Consider the following 17,686-nt stretch of genomic DNA (forward strand, 5'->3'; position numbering starts at 1 on the left):
TGAAACCATTAACAAGAGAAACCTAATGATTTATTAATATTGGCACCCTGAGATAAGCACTGTTATTACTACAATATGTTTTTTTCCAGAACTGTTTAACTGTTCTTCAGAATAAAAAGAAAAAAATCAAATAATATTATACATAATGTTAAACTTGAACTTTTTACTTCTCAATATTAAACATGCATCTGAAATGCTTCATTTTAACATCATGTAGATGTACTTTATCTTGCCATTGGTGCCTGTGTTGTCCTTGGTGTTAAATCAGCGTGTTGTTGCCTACTTTTTTTGGTTATTCCCCAACATAAATTCCTATGACTAAAATTCTTGAATTAAAGAATGAAAAATACTCTAAGATTCTGGTGCCAAAACTTTTCTTCATAACAGCTGGGATATTTATATTCCTACCAGTCATTAGGTGAGAACAACTTTTCATGCACCTAAACTAAAATCAGTTGTACTTTTCAATTCTGTGCAAACTGACTTATAAAGATAGTATCATGCTTAATTCCACATTTTTTTTTGATTGCTGGTCTATATTGTTTTTAAAAATATTTCTACAGCTAAAATATTCTGGTTACTTTATGATTTACACCAGAACCAAACACAATTGATAAGAAAATGCACTTGAAAAAGATTAACACAGGCCTCACATTATTTCTAAAATTTTCACAAATGTTACATGATTATGTAACCTTAAGTACAATTAAACATTAAAATTTCTATTTTATATAAATACTACATTGGTTTGGTTTTTTTCATGTTATTTTGAAATTTATTTTCTCATACGTTATCTCATTAGTTAGTGGAGGATGTGATTTTCTTTTTTAAATGAGCTTATGATTAAGGCTCCTATAGCAGGGAACTGAGACTTAGTTCTGCCACTGCCAGTAATGAATAAAGTAATTCATTTAATCTTTCTGAGTCCCTGACTCATTAATAAAATAGGGATGACAGCACACATCTCCCCACGTTGCAATTACTACAAATGTCAACTAATGCAAGAACACTGCTACCCTGTAAAATGCCATGTACGACGAATGTCTTGCTGTTATAACTATTATTATCTGAACAGTAATTCCAAACAATCCCATGAAGGAAGAAAATGGATACTGTTCTGGTTGAAAAGGGAAGTAAATGTTGAAGCCAGAAACAGATAAAACCTTCAACAGTGCCCCTAACCTGGAACCCTACACTCGCTGCACCACACTCAACAAACTGAATCCACCTTCCCCAATTTTCGCTTGCCTTATAAGAGGTTTTTATGAATCTCCATTTTTATTTATCAAGCTATTTATCTTTATTTGCCCTGAATTCAAAGACAGTATATTCTTCTGAAAAGACTACATCTAACACACCTTACAAGAGACATTAATTATTTTTAGAAAAACATACTATTGAAGAATGAAGATATGTTTTCTTTTGAACAGAACATTAGTTTATTGTATCTACATTTCTCCAAATACTCAAAACCTTAAATTGTCACTTATAATTAAAGAGAAAATGTCTGAGGTAGATTAAAGGAGAAAAACTTGGATGAATGCTGACTTTCCAAGAAGCATAGTCACTGACTTTGCGTATTCCTATTCCTACTGTTTAAATACAGGACTTTACAAGTATTTTTCTGAAGTTTCCAGGCATGGCACCTTGTAACAAAAGCCAAAATCAAAGCACACAGAGTACTTACTTTTATTCGGTGATCATCTGTGTCTGCGACAGTTGCTACTCTAATAAACATGGGGTTTCTTTTGTCTACAACCTCAAGCTTCATTTTTTTCTGGAATCCATGTGGAGGTTTCTGCCATAACAAAAATGTCATGAAGTGAGATTCAGAGGAAGAGCAGGTGGGCTCGATGTTACAAAAAATAAGAAATAGTTGAGCTATTTAGGGAATCAGCCTTTTAAACTCTCAAGCTCCCAGACTGGCTCTGGATGGCACCATTCCTATCAAATATCACTATCCCAAGGACGTATGCAAGAGAAACAGTCTGAGTGCCTAGCTGTGGACTGAATACGTAAGGCTGAAGCAAAGGTATTTTAGTTATTTGATTAGCTATAGGGACGATGACAATTTTTAGCTGGAGGTAGCTCAGCAAAACTCAACAAGCATAAAATCCAATTTTAAAAGGGGGAGGAAGAACATTCAAGTGGCTGAGACAAGACACCAAGACTAAGAAGTGTTAATGAGAGAAAAAAGCAGAAGAGAGTTTCAAAAAAAAAAAAAAGAAAGAAAGAATATTAGCAAGATACAACAGATCCTACAGGACAGAAATGGAAAAGGGGGACCCAGAGCCACCTCTACCTCAAACCCCACAGATACATGTTATAGGCAGCAGAAGGTGAGGGGATAGCTGGGCACGGTGCAGGACTATGCAAAGTTTATGTTTTGTAAGCTTCTGGGCCCTTTTCTGTAAAACGGAAGTGTGTGTGTGTGTGTGTGTGTATACCAACAACAAAAAGCCAGTAACAATTATGACTTACAAAATTTTTAAATTTTAAAAATATCTCACTTATCCTTTTATTTTCTTCTCAAATGTTTACCAGGACATCCTCTTTTTGTTCTTAAATTTCAGTGAATAAATAATATCATCAACACAAATTAAACAAATATAGTGCAAAACACATCATCTCACCACTTTGAAAGCTCTTGCAGGAGCTGGTAAAGAATTTGTTTCTTCTAAATATTTATCCCAAGAAAAATGTTTCACATTTGGATATCCTACAAAATAAAACAAAAATATTATATCCTATGAGTTTTAACCAACGATAGTGAGAATAACAAAATGCTCTATGAAAAAATTATGAAATATTGCTACCATAATAATCTAGGCAACTCTTATTCACATGCACATAACATCTCTAAATCAGTCACACACTCAGAACTATTTGTAATAATCACTTTGTTCTCATCTAGATCATGATTTCTCTATCATTTTTCAGATGAAAATTTTATATATATATATATGTATATATATACACACACACACACACACACATATATGTGTGTGTGTGTGTCATTTACACTCTCAAAAAAGGATAGGTTTAGACATAAGACACACAAATACATTTTAATCTAGCAGTTGTATACCTTACTAACAAAATTTCATGTATATGTATGAAGACAATGCATAATTATTTGTAAATGTGAAAGTAGAAAAACAAATTAAATAGACACTCAACATAGAAATATGCAAAAATGTAAAGTACACATGAAATAGGATTTATTAGAAAGAATACTTAAGATTTATACGTGTTAATATATGATATTCCAGATACCTCCTCATATTATAAGGTCAAGGAAACACACACAGATCACAGAATATTATTAATAGAAGGTACAGAAATAACTATCATTTCCTCTCTCCCACTGCTTTTTGTTTCCTCCAGAGCCTAAAATCCATTAGGTAGGCATGAGCAGACATTAATGGTGGCCCAGTAGGTTAGGAAATTTGCTACACAAAGGGGACTGAGAAAATAGGTAAACATATTAGAGATAATGGAAGCCAGGTTTCTCCCTGACAGAGAAGAAAGGCATAAATATGGACAGAGTAAAACTGGAATGAAGCCAACAGTATTGGATTTGAATCAGAGCTAATAGTATCAATCCATGGTTTCAATATATACAGATGCAGAAACAAATCAAAATATAGGCTTTTGTATATATTCACATATGTGTATATATTTCCTAAGTCCATTGAGAGGCCTTCAACACTCCAGTAGCAAAAAGCACACCTAGTAATCAGATCTTAGTTTCTAAATTTCAATTTTGACAACACCAAAAAAAAAAAAAAAAAAAAAAAAAAAACCCACAAGGATCTCTGGAGAAATGTTTGACTGTAGGACTGGGTCAAGGCAAGCTGAGCCAGAAAGTATGATGCTCTCAAAAAGTGGTTAAGATATGTCAAAGGGACAGGTCTCCCAATTGCTAAATAATGCCACTCACTGATTAAAAAATAATAATCTATGGGTCCAAACACATAACTGAATGAGTAAAGGAAAAGTGAGAAAGCTAGTCTTTTCAGAACAATGTTAAATAATTACAAAGAGTTATGGAATAAGAATAATTACATTTTATCAACTTAGAATAATTCATACTAGAAATATCAACAGATGCCAAAACTAGTGAATGAGACTGAGATACGGGTTAGTTAAGGAATCTCAAAGTGTATCTCCCAAAAATACATATTAATTACAAATAAGAAAATAACTACATTAGTGAAAAACCAGGCAAATTTGACCATTATCAATTAATGATAGGAAAACTGACATCATGTATCACCTGAGAGGATGCAATGAGAACAAAATGCATAATCTGCTTCTGATCATGAGGAAATACCAGTCATACTCAAGTAACAATCTATAAAATGATTTATCTGTAACTCTAAAACATATTAAGTCAGAAAACTCAAAGACAACTTAACCGAGGGAGACTATAGGGGTCTGCTATTGATGCAAAGCCTAATCCTTTTGATATAAAGGATATCATTGGGACAACTGACAAACTTGAATCAGTTTCTGGGTCAAGCTAGGGTAGTAAATTCTGTACTATCCTTGAAACTTTTCTACACTTGAAATGTTTTAAAAGCACATATGCAAGTCTATTTCTATCTATACATTTTTACAATATAGTTTTAAGAAACATAACTTGCACAATTTAAGCATTTAAATCAGAATAATCTACTAAATAAAACTGATAGAGTTGGGCATGGTAGTTCATGCCTGTGATCCCAGTTACTTGGGAGGTTGAGGCAGTAAGATTGAAGGTTCAAGGTCAGTCTTAGCAACTTGGTGAGATCCTATTATAAAATACAATTTTAAAAGACTAGGGATATTATTCCATGGTATGGTGCTTTCCCAACATGTGCAAGGGTCTGGGTTCAATCTATAAAACTGCAAAAAAAATGATACGTAGACAAACACATGAGCACACATATAGGGAAAAGTGCTAATAACAAACTAATATTGAAGTATTAAGAAAGAAAGTGAAATAAGCCAATCCCCAAAAACCAAAGGCCAAAAATCCTCTTTGATATGCAGATGCTAACACGCAATGGGTGGGAGGAGGGGGGAGAACAGAAGTTCTTTGGATTAGACAAAGGGGAATGAAGGAAGACAAAGGGGAGTAGGAAGGAATAGGAAGAGGAAAGAGGAGAATTTATCAGACATAACTTTCCTGGGTTCATATATGAATTCACAACCAGTATAACTCCACATCATGTTCAACGACAAGAATGGGATCTCATTAGAATAATTTATACTCCATGTATGTTTAATATGTCAAAATATATTCTACTGCCATGTATATCTAAAAAGAACAAAAACAATTTTTAAAAGATAAAAAATAATTTTAAAATGTGAAGATATCAGTTTTGGGAAAAAAAAAAAAAAGTAAAGACAGGTATGTTTACAGAAAAAGTAACACAGGGCCAGGAGGGCTGGCTGGTCAGGGGATGGACTCATTCTTGAAGCAGCCAGGGAGGTTCAAGAATAGCTGCCCAAGGCACCTGGCTGATCAGGATTTCTTTTCAGACAGGCGGTGGGAGAATGAGTCAGGAATTTCCCTTTACACCAAGGGTGTCTTTTTTGTCATGGAGCAAAGAGCAACATCAGCACATGCCCAGTAAACCACTCTTATAATCTGCAGGTTGTGGTTGTATTTTTTATTGTGGTAAATTACATATAATTTACCATATTTACTATATTAATCATTTTTAGGTATCCAGTTCAGTGGCCTTAAGAACATTCCATTAGGCTTCATGTACTTTTTCTTCTTCCACCAAATTATAAAAGGCAATGAAAGCACACAAAAGGTGTTGAATCTCTCATAAGAAGTTGGCAATAATGTCTTACACCATCCCTTCCCAGGGTACATCACCAGGAACCTCTGTTCACTGTTTTTTTGTTTTTTAAATATTGTAATTTATTTTCTTCTCTTTTGTTTCACAAAGCTCTTATACTATTGACATATGGTTCAGTGTTTATTTACCAAATTTCTGAGTATGACCAAAAATGTTATAGAAAGAAAGGGTTGATATAAAACTAGAAAATATTAGAATTTAGAGTTCTAGAGTATAATCTAAGAGTAGTTTAGATGAGAGTGACAAAGAACAACTACGAAAACAGCTAGCTTATTCTGTAAGCTACGGGACACAAGAGGGCTGAATACCAGGCATTTCCAGGCAACACCATATTTGGGCAGTGGTACCACTAACACCTTCTGCTAACACTTCATAACTTAAGTCTCTTTCATCTTCAAAACAACCCTGTAAATTAGGTCAGAGGCTTTCCTTTCCTCCCTTTAACATATCAGAAAACTTAGAAGTGGAAGGGACTAGGCTCACCAGCCACAGGAATGGTTGGTCCCCTGAGGAAGAAGATCAGACAGTCTAAGTGAGGCACTGCATCAAGGAACTGAGGACAAGCCTTGAAATGAAACCAGCCCCTAGAATGGAACGAGACTAGCATTTAAAGCTCCAAGCTGAACCTCTGCTCTCACCTGCTGTCAAGCTGAACCTCTGCTCTCACACGCTGTGGACCACATTCACAAAACAGCTCCTCGCAAAGCTAGGCCTCCCGTTTCCTGTGACCGCTGAGCAGCCACCTCCTGTGCTGTGAGGCTTTGTGTCAGCCGGTGACCCTGCCTTTCCCTACCAGTAGGGACTATGACACCATCCATAGCGAAGTGCTTAAAAACACAGTCTTGACTACAACAAAGCTGCAGAATCTGTTCTTCAGCACACAAAAAATAAATTCAAAATGCCACAGAACAAGTATGCAAGCAAGTAAGTTAGGGAGGCCGTAAGGCCAGAGGCGGACAGCTGGAGGACCAGAGAACTTCAAAGAAAAGAGAGGTACCGCTACTATAAGGTGCAAATCTATTTCTGAACCAGGAATCTCTCTCTCTCTCTCTCTCTCTCTCTCTCTCTCTCTCTCTCTCTCACACACACACACACACACAAAAGGAAAAGGGAATGTGTGAGCTCTAGGTAAAAACTTTAAACCTTCAAGTGCTCACTTAAATATGAATGGTGTGGCCCAGTGTTAGGTATAATTATCATGCGCCAATAAAAAGGAAGAAAAATATGAATGGTGTGAATATCATGATGCACCCACAGAGCCGTGTCCCCCACAGTCACCTTTCTGTACTTGTTCAAGCCTAGACAACTCACGTCTGCAGTCAGAGAATATCTTTAAATTAGACAATATCTTTAAATACTAATATAAAGCCTAGAGATGAATTTCAAGTTAAAAATGAAAGTTCCTTGAAAGCACAACTTATATTTCCAAAGAAGACAAAAAACTGAGACTGATAGAAACTTAGCCAATGCTTCACCTACTTGAAGGGACCTCAGGGGTCAGTGAGCTAAGCTTGCTGCATGTTTTACAGACACTGTGCGACTACAGCACAACCACACTTTTTCACTATTATAACCTGTGGCTGCTTTTGTACTACCATTGAGTTGAGAAGTTGTGACAGACTCTACGGCACGAAAACTTAAAAATATGTACTGTCTGGCCCTTTCCAGAAAAGGTTTGCTGACTCCTGAGGTGTATGAATGATACTAGACAAACACAAACCTGGTGGAGTAATAAGGGTCCTTCTATGTTCTTTACACCAACCAACGGGATGAATGTGGGGACTAGATGCTTCACACCTGTAGGTTACATAAATTTTAAAAAAATTTAATTAGATAAACTCACAAATAATAGCAGAAATTTTTTTTTAAAAAAAGGTTAGAGATTCTGAACACTTTACAGAGTTCTGCTTATTATGGTCAAATTTGAAAACAAACTGCTGGACTAAAAATCTTTCGCTCTCCCAATACATCGACACCAAGTAGATTTTAGCAAATAGCATATGCTTTTGACACCATGAGGTTTTCTTTGCCCCACCAATTTTGTTATTTACTGAAACTTCAAAGATAACATTAAAACATTACAAAGGTAACATTAAAATTCGGAATTTCCATTATGTGGAAAAATAAACTTAAGACCATGTGCATACAAGAAAACTAAAATTATTTCACAGCATATGTTCAAAGTTGGGAAGCTCAATCACTTTGCCCCACTAATTCTGTTATATACTGAAACTTCAAAGATAGCATTAAAACATTACAAAGGTAACATTAAAATTCAGAATTTCCATTATGTAGAAAAATAAACTTAAGACCACGTGCATACAAGAAAACTAAAATTATTTCACAGCATAAGTTCAAAGTTGGGAAGCTCAATCACAGTCAACCACATGCTATTTCCATTACCCATTAGAATGGCAGAGGCCAGATACTAGAACATGCTGTTTCTTTCCTCACCTCTTTCTTCTCCTCTCTGTTATCTTTACTGCAGCCACATATGTATTCTTCCAGAGCCTTTCTATCTATATATAAATGTACATCTGACTTCCTCCTAACCATACTTTTTCTATGTATTCCCCACCTCAACATGCAATATGCTTCACCCATTCACGTGCACACTTCCTCATTCAAATATTGAGTGTCGATGGTGTGCCAGGCACTGTACAGAATCTGAGGAAAGTGTGGCAAATAAAACAGATTAAAAGTTGCTGCTCTCACGGCATTTGCAGCATAGCAAGAAGAGACAACAAATAAACTAACAAAATACAGTTGTCCCTCTGTATCTACAGGGAATTGGTTCCAGGATCCCTACAGGTGTCCACATATACAATGGCACAGCATTCACATACAACTTCTATGTCTACCCTCCTGTGTACTTTACCTCTTTTTCTTCAAACCCTTCAAGTCTTTGTTCATGTGGTGTCTTACTTGAGAACCTGTTTTGACTATATAGGCTATATAAAAGGAACACTTCTGCACTTACATAATTGACTCCTTGACTATATTTTATGTCTACATAGAGTTGTGCCACCAAAGTATCTATACAGTTGGCCCTTGTGACCACTGGGCTCCAGGTCCACAGTCAGCCAACCACAACTGAAAGTGTGGCTAGATCTGTAATGGTTCACCTAGACTGAACATATGCAGGCTTTAGACCTTTTAAAAATTTTTTCTAAACAGAACAGTATAGCAACTTTTTACATAGTGCTAGTACTATACTAGATACTACAAGTATGCCAGAGATAAAGAGAACTGAGCCACTTAAACATATATGAAGGAAAACTATACTGGACAGAAAAGAAAAAGACAGCAAGTCCAAAGGTTGTGGAGTGGGAACCTGGCAGGATTATATCAGGAATAGGAAGGAGCAGACTGAGGGAAGCAGGACAACAGAATATGATGTCAGACAGGAAGGGCCTTCAAGCCACATTAGGACTAGGATTTTACTGGGAGTAAACTAGAGTTGTTAGGCAGAGAAGAAGCTTAACCTGGTGCATGTTTCAAATTTTTCTGACTTCCACAAAGACAGTAAACCACTCTGGTGGTCAGAAGGCGACTGCAGGAGTTGATCATGGTGGCCTGGGCCACAGGCGTGCTAGCCAAGAAGTGATCATATTTTAGACATATATTTAAAGAGAGAACCCAAAGGATTTACTAATGGATTTAATGTAGAATGTGAGTCACTGAAGAAGCTGAGACATTATAAGGCTCTGGGAACGCACAACAGGAAAATAGCTTCTGTTTTCGGAGGATGAGGGAGACAGCAGGCACAATCACTGGTGTTCCAAGTGTTGAATGAGGATTTCTGTTACTGACATGTCTGACAGATAATAAAAGATGTCAAATAGATAATGATCACAAACCCTGGAGTTCAAGGGCAATATCAAGGCCCTTGCAAAAATACAAGTTTGGGAGTCACCAGTATCTGAGATTGTATTTAATACCACAAGCAGAGCTAAGACATCCAGAGAGTAAGCAGAGTAGGAGGCAAAGTCCACGCAGGACTGATGGTAAGTAAGGAGAGAAAAAAAGAGAAGAATGAAATCAAATGGGTCACATGCTGCTGACAGACCAAAGAGCAGAAGAAACAAGAATCGATCACTGAAGTCTTCAATGTAAAGGTCATTAGTATCCTTGACAAGAGCTGTTTTGGTGAAATTGGGGATGGAAAATAGCAAAATACTGAACAAACTGGGTTTAAGGGAAAATGGAAGAAAAGACAATGGAGACGGACATAAAGAAAATGTGTTTAAGGGATTCTGTCATAAAAGAAAGCTGAGAAATTAATCACTAAAGAGGAAAAGAGAAGTTTTGCTTTACTGTTTGAGTTGTGAACTTAGGGGAAGATGGGTGAGGTATTTTGGGGAATTCTTTATACTATTTCATGAACCTTTTTATGTTTAAAACTACTTGAAAATAAAAATGTGCTTAACGAGATGAAAAAATAATTACCTGATTTAGGCAAGAAGTACATGCCTAGCAAATTCCTTAACAGGACATTGTTTTAGATGCTAGGGATACAATGAGTATTAAAACAAACAAAAACCCTTCTCTTATATGTGCACTGGTAGAAATAATTCAATAGAGAAGGTTATCTACTGATGAAGAAGAGAGAACTGACTCAGTGAGAGGAAACGGAAACCAGTCCCTGAGAGGAGAGCCCCGTCCCTGAGAGCAAGGCATGTCACCCACAGTCAATCTATGGGTGGAAATGAGAGGTGCTGCCATGAAGAAGTCTCCTCTGCTTTTTTGTTTTTTTTTTTCCTTCCCAATAAAATAGGAATCAAGGTATCAAGAAAGAGGGAGGATAGGAAGAAGATGTGAGAAGTCTGAAGCAGGGAAAAGGGAGAATGAAATTTAGTAGTTTGGAAAAATAGACAAGGATAGGACAGGACTCCTAACTCACTTGAGGTTGGCAGCCACCAACAGCAAGTCGACCAGTCAGGGTGCCATGTGTCTTTCTCCAGGTTTATTTAACTGGTCCCCTACAGGAATAAAGTGGGCAGAAAGTTGGATCCTACTAGGTTTGGGATTTTGCCAGGCAAATACAGTATAAGGAAATGAAGACTATCTTCATAAGGGGATAGACACAATAATACTACAGAATGCATAGGCACCTAAAGGTAATGTCACAATATGTTTTTGAAAAGTGGTTATGATAGTTCCCTAGGTGTGTTCTCAAAGATGATAGGTATCCTTAAGTTAAAATACATATTTTTTCATACTTAAATATTTTGACCATGTGACACAACATAATACTTCTCAGAGATTTACATTCACATGAACATACTAAAGACTATGAAGTTATTCTATAAAGAAACCAGTTTTGAATTGTTTAATGTAGCATTTCCTAAAGATAGTTAATGATGAAAGACTGCTTTGTTAAGCAAACTATGAATATCAGTTTGGGAAATGTTGGTCTAAAGGATGCCAAGGAGCCCAGTCTTCCTCTATTCTCCAGGCTGTATTTATTCTGAGTGATCTGGAAGTCTCAACACCATCCTTCAGATGGAAAACCAGAAGGTAGAAAGCCAGAAGGGCAGCAATGGTTAGAGTTTCCAGCAAATAAGCAAGTCTAATGAGTACTGAAACACAAAGGACTTGTTCAGAGTAAATGAGGTCAGCATATAGTCACCACCTACAAACCAACCTTCCAGAGGATGCAGCTTTGTGCAGTAGAACATGATGAGTTGACATAATCACTATAGCATGCTGATTTTTTTCCAGCACTTACTTCAGTAAAATATACCTTGAATTTTACAGTTGGATGTTTCTTCCTTTCTTCTTACATTGTCTCATACCTTCCCCTTCCACAGATGGCCATTTTTCTTTATATATTATAAGTGTGTATATCATTATTTTAGGAATATGCAAGAAAAACAAATACTGCTAGGTCAATTCCAAATTCATATGGTAATCACTATATTTCTTACATTTTCATAAAATATATTTCAATGCAGAATTCCTTAAGCTGCATTGTTATGAACTACATAAACAGGGTTATGGGGCTTTATTTCCAGCTACCCTAATGTTTTTGTAAATATTCACTTTGGTTATGGATTATTACTAATGACAAATTGTCTTTACTCTAAAAAAGGATGCTAATTTACATATGGATTCAATAAAAATGAAAAAATAATAAATATATAACAACTGTCTGATTCTTTCCTTCTCACTCTAATACAAATGTAGAGTACTTTTTAAAAATTATCTACCAGACTCAGGAAGATTCCTTTAAAGAACATTAAATATTAATAACTCTGTTTTTATTTTATTGGTTTTTCTCTTTAAATAATAATTAAGGAAAATACCATGAGCTATTATGGCCACTCACTCCTGTACTACCTTAGTATTATACAAGATCTTACTATCTATATGTTGATAAAAGTTACTTTAAAACAAGAAAGACATCTCAATAGAGAATATAAAAATAGGCCCACTTTTATCTATTTTACTTAAACACTCCCAGTAGCAAACAACACTTCATTCAAAAGTGAGAGGCTGTGAAGCCCACTGCAAAACAAGTCATCTCTTAGTCCCACCTAGTGTTCAAAGGCAGAACTGTCACCAAAAAAGAAAAGAAAAGGAACAACCAAGTGGTGAAAAGTTCAGCACATCATTGATCTCTGTACCCCACTATCTTGGGGTTTTGTGTATATCATGAAAGAATTTTTTAAAAATTAAAGTACAGGCAGATTATTAATGAAGACTGTTAAGAGTCAATCAGATCTAGACTAGTAGATAATTAAAAGGGTGAATAATTATATGAATAAAATCCATAAAAAATCTATGTTTATTGTGGAAGGATAAAGTGAACAGAAATGAAGATCATTTAAGGAAATGTAAAGAAGCTAAGTGACTTCACCAAGCCCTTGAGTTGGAAAAAAAAGAGATCCTCCTTTTATTTTGTTTATTTCACTCATTCATTTTTGGTACTAGGGATTAAACCCAAGGGTGCAAGCTACTCCCCAGTCCTTTTTGATTTTTATTTAAAGACAAAGTCTTGCTAAGTAGCTGAGAGCCTCACTAAGTTGCTGAGGCTGGCCTCAAACTTTCAATCCTCTTACTTCAGCTTCCTGAGTCACTGAGATTATAGGCATGTGTCACCGCATCCAAGACACCCTGGTTTTATTAGCCACAGCCAAAAGCTAAACAAAGATAATGCATACATTCAGAACTTAACAGATCTAGGCATAGGTCAAGCAAGAACATTTTAAAACACTTGCTTAGGGTTGGGATTGTGGCTCAGAGGTAGAGTGCTTTCCTACCATGCGTAAGACACTGGGTTCGATCCTCAGCACCACATAAAAATAAAATACTGTGTCTGTCTGTAACTAAAAAAATGAAAATATATATAAAAAGACAATTGCTTAAAGAAAACATCAAAGTATCCTCATTTAAGCAATAATGATTTAGGTTCTTTGAAGAAATGCAGGACACTTGGCCTCTCCCACTCCTTAAACCCAGAGCATGACTCTGCCGACTTACTAACCAGGACCAGACTCTCCTGGCTCCTCATCATATGCTAACTTTTCAGGGCCTCCTTCACTCTCTGCTTTACCACTGAACCCCAAAACTCATCAAGTTCAGTCACCTCTTTCTCCTTTCCATCCCTAATTTGACCAAGCCCATTCCCCACAGTAGCTGCTGTAAATATTAATTAATTGCTTCAAGGTGAATATCTCTAACGCAGTGATCTGGAAAAGATGAAGAGGATGTCATCTCATCACACAGATTTCCAACTTTCCTTTTATTTCTTCCTTCCAGGCTGAGAGAGACAAAAATTATTGGTGTCTCCACAATCTCAGATACCTCCACTTGCCCCTTGCACGGTGGTCCATGACCTCCCTCTGCCAAACAACCACGCTCAAAACACCCTGTGTGCAGGAAGAGTCCCCTTAAGCAATAATCCTTTTCTGACTTCAGCACCAAACTTCTCTGACTTCCTTTATTATAATCTCTTCACCCTTTTGCAAATTTGTTTCTGCTCCTAAAACGTTTTTTAATTCCCACCACACAGGATGAAATAGGTATTAATATTAATTCCCTCTTTTCTTTAGGGGAAACTAAAGCTTAAAATAGTTAAGTCATTTAGGGAAGAACAATATTCTACCCCTGGGACAAAACACATTTTTATCATGTTCCTCCTTTGAAGGAAGAAATACTTTATTACAACCAAATATGCAATATCACATAAACAAATGTATATAGACTATCTATTTTCTCTGATTCCTACTTGAATACAAAAAGAAACAAGATTACTATCCAAATCAAAGGAGGAAGAAAATCTCATTTTAAAAGTATTTCGAATTGAGAAAGGCAAGCCAATCTGTAACTTCAATTACACACCAATGTAGTTTATGCAGATAAAAACCATTCCAAAATTCAAAGATCAAAGAACATAATATTTAATAAAACTGGAAAAATTCCAGTGTGCTTAAGTAATTTTCAGTGTGCCTTAACTGAATGTTAAGGAAGAGAACATACAGTATTCTTTTTTGACAATTAACAATATATGATTTCATGTCAATAGTCAAAAGTATAAGTAATCCCAAAAAACATTCCATCCTTAAAATAATTACATTCGTTTATGTTTACAAAAGTGTAAAATCAGAGTTATAACAGTCTTTTTCTTTACTTTTTCTAAAAAAATTCCAGGATCCTTTCTGTTTGTTCCCTAGGCATTTGACACTAAGAAAAATGAGTGTGACAAATTCTTTTTTTTTTTTTTTTAAAGAGAGAGTGAGAGAGGAGAGAGAGAGAGAGAGAGAGAGAGAGAGAGAGAGAGAGAGAGGGAGAATTTTTTTAATATTTATTTTTTAGTTCTCGGCGGACACAACATCTTTGTTGGTATGTGGTGCTGAGGATCGAACCCGGGCCGCACGCATGCCAGGCGAGCGCGCTACCACTTGAGCCACATCCCCAGCCCGTGACAAATTCTTTTAGATTTTTTTTTTTTGGTTATTTTTTCCAAGACCAATTTGAAAGGCAATATATCGTGTATCAAATAAGCAATGTATATAGTACCTTTAAAACACAACAATACTTATGAGCATAAAAATAAACTAATATTCATCCATTTTGTTTAAACCACACAAAATCTTGAAAATAAAAATTCTCCCAAAGTGAATCAGCACTTTAAAAACAAAACAAGGACTAGAAATGTAGCTCAGGGACAAGTGCTTGCTTAGAATGCACAAAGCCTAGGGTTTGAACCCCAGCACTACAAAATAAAAATTTAAAAAAATAAAAAGGAAAACAAACTCCCCATTTCAACAAATTCCAATAATTTAGTATCATTTATTACTAAAAGGACTGGATCTAGAACTGCCATCTTCACAGACCACCAAACAGGAGCAGTGAAATATGTTTGACCTACGGCAGGTCAGGCTATTTCTAAAATTAAACTTTTCTCATCTATTTACCCCAAATAGATATAAACAATCTTAAATGAAAAAAAAACAATTTTCAGGAAATATGAAGAACAGAAAAACATGGTATGACAAATAAGCAAACCCATATTGTGGGAGACTCAACAGAACAAAACAATTCAATAAAGATTAAAAAGTAAAAAAAAAAAACATAAAGGAATAGGGAGCTATCAATGAAAAGAGATCCAGAAAACATCAAAGCAACTATAAAGAATATGCCTTATTTCACCCTAAAATTAAAAAAAAAATCCAAATACTAATAAGATACCAAGACAAAACTGGGAGAAATGTTTGAGTACATTAGTGACATTATAGCTATTAAATAAAAAAATTCATCTTTCAACACCAACTGAATTATTCACACATCAAAACCTATGTTATCTGGAATTGGCTTGAAAACAATCTTAGAGTTGGGTTTTTAACAGCAGGGTTACAGAGGAAACGACACTGGACATAAGTTGGCAATTGCTGGTATTAAGTAAAAGACATTCAGGAGGAACTTTGGTGGGGGGGTACCAGGCACTCAACCACTGAGGCCCATACCCAGCCCTATTTGGTATTTTTTTTTGAAGTTTTTTTTTTTTAATTTTTTTTTTTTATTGATTGTTCACAACATTACAAAGCTCTTGACATATCATATTTCATACATTAGATTGAAGTGGGTTATGAACTCCCAATTTTACCCCAAATGCAGATTGCAGAATCACGTCGGTTACACATCCACAATTTTACATAATGCCCTACTAGTAATTGTTGTATTCTGCTACCTTTCCTATCCCCTACTATCCCCCCTCCCCTTCCCTCACATCTTCTCTCTCTACCCCATCTACTGTAATTCATTTCTCTCCTTGTTTATTTTCCCATTCCCCTCACAACCTCTTATATGTAATTTTGTATAGCAATGAGGGTCTCCCTTCATTTCCATGCAATTTCCCTTTTCTCTCCCTTTCCCTCCCATCTCATATCTCTGTTTAGTGTTAACCTATTTGGTATTTTACTTAGAAGCAGAGTCTCACTGAGTTGCTTAGCATCTAGCCGTTGCTGAGGCTGGCTTTGAACTCATCATCCTCCGGAGCAGCTGGGATAACAGATGTGTGCCACTATGCCCAGCTAATTGTTTTGTATATGAATATATTTCAATAATTTTTTTGTCACAAACTGAATAAAACATCACATGAGGCAAAATTATGCTTTTGAAAGAAAAACATAAGGGAAAACAACCAAAATATTCTAAAGGATTTGACTCTTTACATATAATCATGGAATGACTTGTCTCCCTGAGTTTACAAAAATTCTGTAAAAAGTAAACATATAATAGAAAGCATTTAAAAAATCTGAATAGCAAATAAATTTAAATTCACTCTCTTCTTTCTTAAAACAATTCAAGATAAATATCTAAGAATTCAGTAGGAAGAGTAATGAAAGTTCATTGATGGGTCTATTGAATATTTAAATATGTGCACATTAAAAGTAAGGTCAAGAAATGAGCTTCCCAGAATCTTGGCCATATTGACATAACTTAATGTTCACTTGATACTATAACATTAGCCAAATTTTATAAACACTTTTGTCACTTCTCTAAAATATTCTCATTTCCAGGGTTCTCTAGATAGAACTGAAGACTTCAAAAATGACTTTAACCAGGAAACTGAATTCTAGCAACCAATGAACATGAGTTGGGTATAGAAAAAACCTTTGACTGTTTAATTACAGTTTGATGGCTTGTCAGGTGTGGGGGTACACACTTGTAATGCCAACTACCTGGGAAGCTGAGGCAGAAGAATTGCAAGTTCAAGGCCAGCATCAGCAGCTTAGTGAGACCCACTTATTAAGTCCCACTAATTGACTCAAAATAAAAGGGGCTGGGAATACAGTTCAGTGGTAGGGTGTTTGCTTAGTCTGTGTGTGGCCCAGAGTTCAATCCCTAGTACATCAATAAATAAATCAATGAATTAATAAATAAATGAAATATGAATGCTTTACTACAACTATTTTCCAATCACATAATTTTAGAATATGTTGTCTTTACCTTTTACAGTATATCTAAAAATGGTACGGATTAAAACAATGTTCATCAATTAATGCAGCTGCATTTAGCTATTATGAATGGTGAAATTAGCTACCAGGTATGAAAATATGGAAAATTAAAATAAATTTCTAAAAAAAAATATGACAGAAGACACTCAGATGAAGGGGAATATGTAAGTCTGTATGTGCATACACACGTTACACTGGGAATGTGGGGGGTGGTTATGGATTTCACTTTCATGGCAGGAAGTCAACTAAAATAAAATCATGAAGTAGCATTAAAAGATGTTATTTAGAAATACATGCAATATGGAGCAAGTGAAAACTGAAAAATCTGAACTAGGAAAGAGTGGGACAGAGCACTGTTGGCTT

At 35.6% G+C, this 17,686-nt stretch overlaps 1 protein-coding gene across 1 annotated transcript in view; it reads right to left on the minus strand.

Moving 5' to 3' along the window:
* L3mbtl3 (L3MBTL histone methyl-lysine binding protein 3) overlaps positions 1-17,686 on the minus strand; it is a 114,154-nt gene that overhangs the window by 43,581 nt on the left and 52,887 nt on the right. Inside the window, exons 14-16 of the mRNA XM_026380900.2 lie at positions 7,579-7,655; positions 2,634-2,719; positions 1,688-1,798 (exon numbers count right to left, since the gene is read on the minus strand). Coding sequence (XP_026236685.1) covers positions 1,688-1,798; positions 2,634-2,719; positions 7,579-7,655 — 274 coding nt within the window. The remainder of the gene's footprint in view (positions 1-1,687; positions 1,799-2,633; positions 2,720-7,578; positions 7,656-17,686) is intronic.

Source organism: Urocitellus parryii, chromosome 8, assembly GCF_045843805.1.
Source record: "Urocitellus parryii isolate mUroPar1 chromosome 8, mUroPar1.hap1, whole genome shotgun sequence".
Classification (NCBI taxonomy): domain Eukaryota; kingdom Metazoa; phylum Chordata; class Mammalia; order Rodentia; family Sciuridae; genus Urocitellus; species Urocitellus parryii.